Source organism: Loa loa (genome assembly GCF_000183805.2).
Source record: "Loa loa unplaced genomic scaffold supercont3.108, whole genome shotgun sequence".
NCBI classification, from domain to species: Eukaryota; Metazoa; Nematoda; class Chromadorea; order Rhabditida; family Onchocercidae; genus Loa; species Loa loa.
In genome coordinates, this window is record NW_018108288.1 from 106218 (window position 1) to 109887 (window position 3670).

At 30.2% G+C, this 3670-nt stretch overlaps 1 protein-coding gene across 1 annotated transcript; it reads left to right on the forward strand.

Moving 5' to 3' along the window:
* Window positions 1-3346: 3346 nt before the first annotated feature.
* On the forward strand, window positions 3347-3655 carry LOAG_13563 (hypothetical protein; the record flags this gene model as incomplete). The annotated part of the gene is made up of 1 exon (XM_003149068.2): window positions 3347-3655. The coding sequence occupies one exon, from the start codon at window positions 3347-3349 to the stop codon at window positions 3653-3655; it is 309 nt and encodes a 102-aa protein (XP_003149116.2).
* Between the last annotated feature and the right edge of the window lie 15 nt (window positions 3656-3670).

The window sequence follows — 3670 nt, forward strand, 5'->3', positions numbered from 1 at the left end:
CAAATGGATTTACTTATCATTTTAAATATATCAAATGGATTTACTTATCATTTTAAATATATCAAATGATTTACTTATCATTTTAGATATATTAAATGGATTTACTTATCATTTTAGATATATCAAATGGATTTACTTATCATTTTAGATATATTAAATGGATTTGCTTATCATTTTAGATATATCAAATGGATTTACTTTATTATTTTAAATATATTGACACATTTACTTTATTATTTTAGATGTATTACGATAGAATTCTTTTAGGAGAGAAGAATTTGGGGCCATAAGTATTTTAAATTCGATAGTAGGTAGTTTCAATTTTTAAATTGAGGATTTGTTTGCCAGATTGGAACACTGAAGTTAAAATTACAAAAAAATGTGAAGTTCGATAATATGAAAAAATATAAATTTCTATAGTTTAAACATTTTTCACTTCATAGGTAAAGATATTCAGATATGTATCAGTTGATATCAATCGTTGTTTGCTTTTTTTAGTTTTTGTTTGTAATTAAGTAGCAGAAGGGTGGAATTTGTGATATCCTTCGAAATCAGACAAAATTTACATTGAAATCGTCCAAGTTGTGAACGCCATTTCATACTTTAATGATTTGTTATGGTGCCTGTAAAAGTGGAATGTTTTTCTTTTCTTTTTTGGATATGCGACTAGAAGTAAAACACTGAGTGAAGGAAGCATTCCTACTAGAATATATCAATTCACTGAGATTCCCGCACTTTTTGTAAGGAAAGATTTTATTACTTTATTTTGACCGTTGCGTACAAGATCTGTGGTCTCCAAAGATCGAGAAACATTTAATTGAGAAAGTAGCCGAAGTATTATCAGTAACAGGGCGAAATTTCACGAGTAAAGCTCACATCCATCGGTTTCGGTGCCGGGGTAACTCCGTTCATTGGTAATGTTTGTGTGCGATAATCTATCGGAGAATATGGTTGAAAATAGTTCATCGGATTATGCTATTACTTTAATGATAGAATGCTAAACACAAAAAAAAAAATGGATTTTAAACGTTTGCATACTTCCAACCATAATTTCGTATGATATTGTTTGCTGATAAAATTCTGGGAATTTCGTATGATATTGTTTGCTGATAAAATCCTGGGAATTACATATGATATTTTCTGTTGATAAGATTCTGGGAATTTTCACCATTCATTTCTTCCCACTTCAATCTCTTATAAAATTTATTCTCAGCAACCGTATCACCCCGTCATTCTCAGTCTAACTTTCTGGACACCAATCACAAACTTACGTTCACCCAATATTAACGCAAATATGATGGAGTCAGCAACACTTTATTATTGCTGAAGTAAATTTCCCTTTCTCTCCATCAAATGCAAATTACATTGATACGTAGAGGTTGATTAATCGTAAAATTTTTCTGCTATTCGTGATTCCAACTTTCTTTCCGCAGTTTATTTGACTTACTGCGGTACATCTCCCGTTGATTCAACAAAATGTTCAATTTTTTGCAAGAATTACGGTGTTATTGCTATATGGCAAATCAATTTAGAGCAATAAAGAAGAAATTTACAGAATTCCTATCAAAAGTTCTGCTTCCCATTATCCCAGCTATATGCACAGGGAATAGATCCTTGTTGGCCACCCTCTTTGTGAGTAAGATATACCACATGAAAAAACTGCTTGTCTTTCTGTACTGAACAAAAAAGTCTTTTCATTGCTCAAAAGATGTAAGGAGTTTAACACATCGAACCGAGGCTAAGGCTAACCATCAAATATTTTTTCCAATCTAAAATTAGAAATCAAGTAAAACAAAAATCTGCTCAAACGGGAAATTGGCCAGAAATCAAATCAAAGCTAGCCATAAAAGCAGAGGAAAAATACTCATTCAATTGCAGCTAAATCATTCCAATTGAATGTGATCGTTTTCTATGCAAATGTCACAAATATACAACAATAAATTTCTAAACATTGAAATTTTAGCAAAATGTTAATAAATATGCAAAAAAATATTTCAATATCCCATTGTGTTACAATAAAAAAACAAAAAAAAAGAAAAAAAAACTAAAACGATGAGACTAAAAGAAAAAAGTACAAAATATAACATCAAGCATGAACTAGAAAGATAAGAATAGAATGAGATCTATTTGAAAGTTTAATGTTAGCGAATATTTCAGAAGGCTTTTTTTTTTTAAGGCAAGAAAATATTTCATAAAAATAAATAATTTCCGTTTAAATTAAAACAAACAAATTTAACAATTTTTCCTATTATCAATGGTGCATTTTTTTTTTTTTTTTTGCCAGCCAAAATTGATGTATAAATGAAAAAAAAAAGAAACGTTTTTTCACCTTAACCCTGATAGCTTATCTGTGTTCAAAATGGCAGAACAAATATGAAAGTAGTAAACGTTATCACAATCTACGCTATCTCAGAGATTGACTGAATTCTAGACATAGCATCCTTATCAGTAATATGTTAAAATCAAAAAAAAAAATTGAAAGTAAAAGGCAAATGAAATAATACAAGCTAAGCACCTCCTTCTAGTCGCATTCGCAAATGCAAGAAATATTGATATCATCATTTCATAATCAGCTCCTCTTCGATTATTATTAATTCATTTTTCCATAATGTCACCGCATCTTCTTCATGTCGTCATATTGCTTACAGGTTTTGTTTTGATTTTGCAAAAATAAATTATCATTGATATCATTTCTGATAGGTAAATTATACTAAATAATTATGTCATATGCTACTGTTAGAGTCAAAAAAAAAAAAAAAAAAACATTGAATATTAGATAAAAAGATAGGAGAAGTGAAGGAGTTAATTAATAAAATATATTGATTGTTCCAAGAAATTTCAGTCTTTCTCCTTTATTACTTAATGAAACTCAAATTATTCTAATAGTTAAAATGTAAAAATAAAAGTTGGAATAAATATATGCACAAGATATTTTTCATTTTAACATCCTTATTTCAGCAATGACATTTATCAATTGCGTCACATATGACAGCAAAATAAAAACTGTTAACAGCTTCTATGTGACACGCGCTGATCGATATGCAGAAAGAATCCTAAAAAATGGTAAAAAATGACAATTATTTTTTTGTTCCAAAATTTTTTCTCTTCAAATTAATGAACCTAATCGATAGCAAAAATCCAATTCAATTCTCATTGCCATTTCTAAAAAGTGGTGAAGAGAATACGACAATATCAATTAATTGAAAGAAAGATGAGACAATATGTCATATCAATTAATCGAAATGAGAGGTGCAAATTGTTTCATTAAAATATAATTATTAATTTGTTCGTAGATGAAAACAATATAGAAAGGTGGAGCGTGATACCAGTAATAGTAGGAGGAACAATGGAGGTGTCACCAATAACAGAGGAAACGACAGTATCACCAATGACAAACGAAACTACAGCGTCGCAGACAACAAACGAAATGACGGTGCCGTTACCAACAGAGGAAACGACACCAGTAACAAATAAAACGACGGTATCACCAGTAACAAATAAAACGACGGTATCACCAGTAACAGAAAAAACGACAGTGTCACCAGTAACAGATGAAACGACGGTGTTACCACTAACAGAAGAAACGACGGTGTCACCACTAACAGAAGAAACGACAGTGTCACCAGTTACAGATAAACGACGGTGTCACCAGTAACAGATAAAACGACGG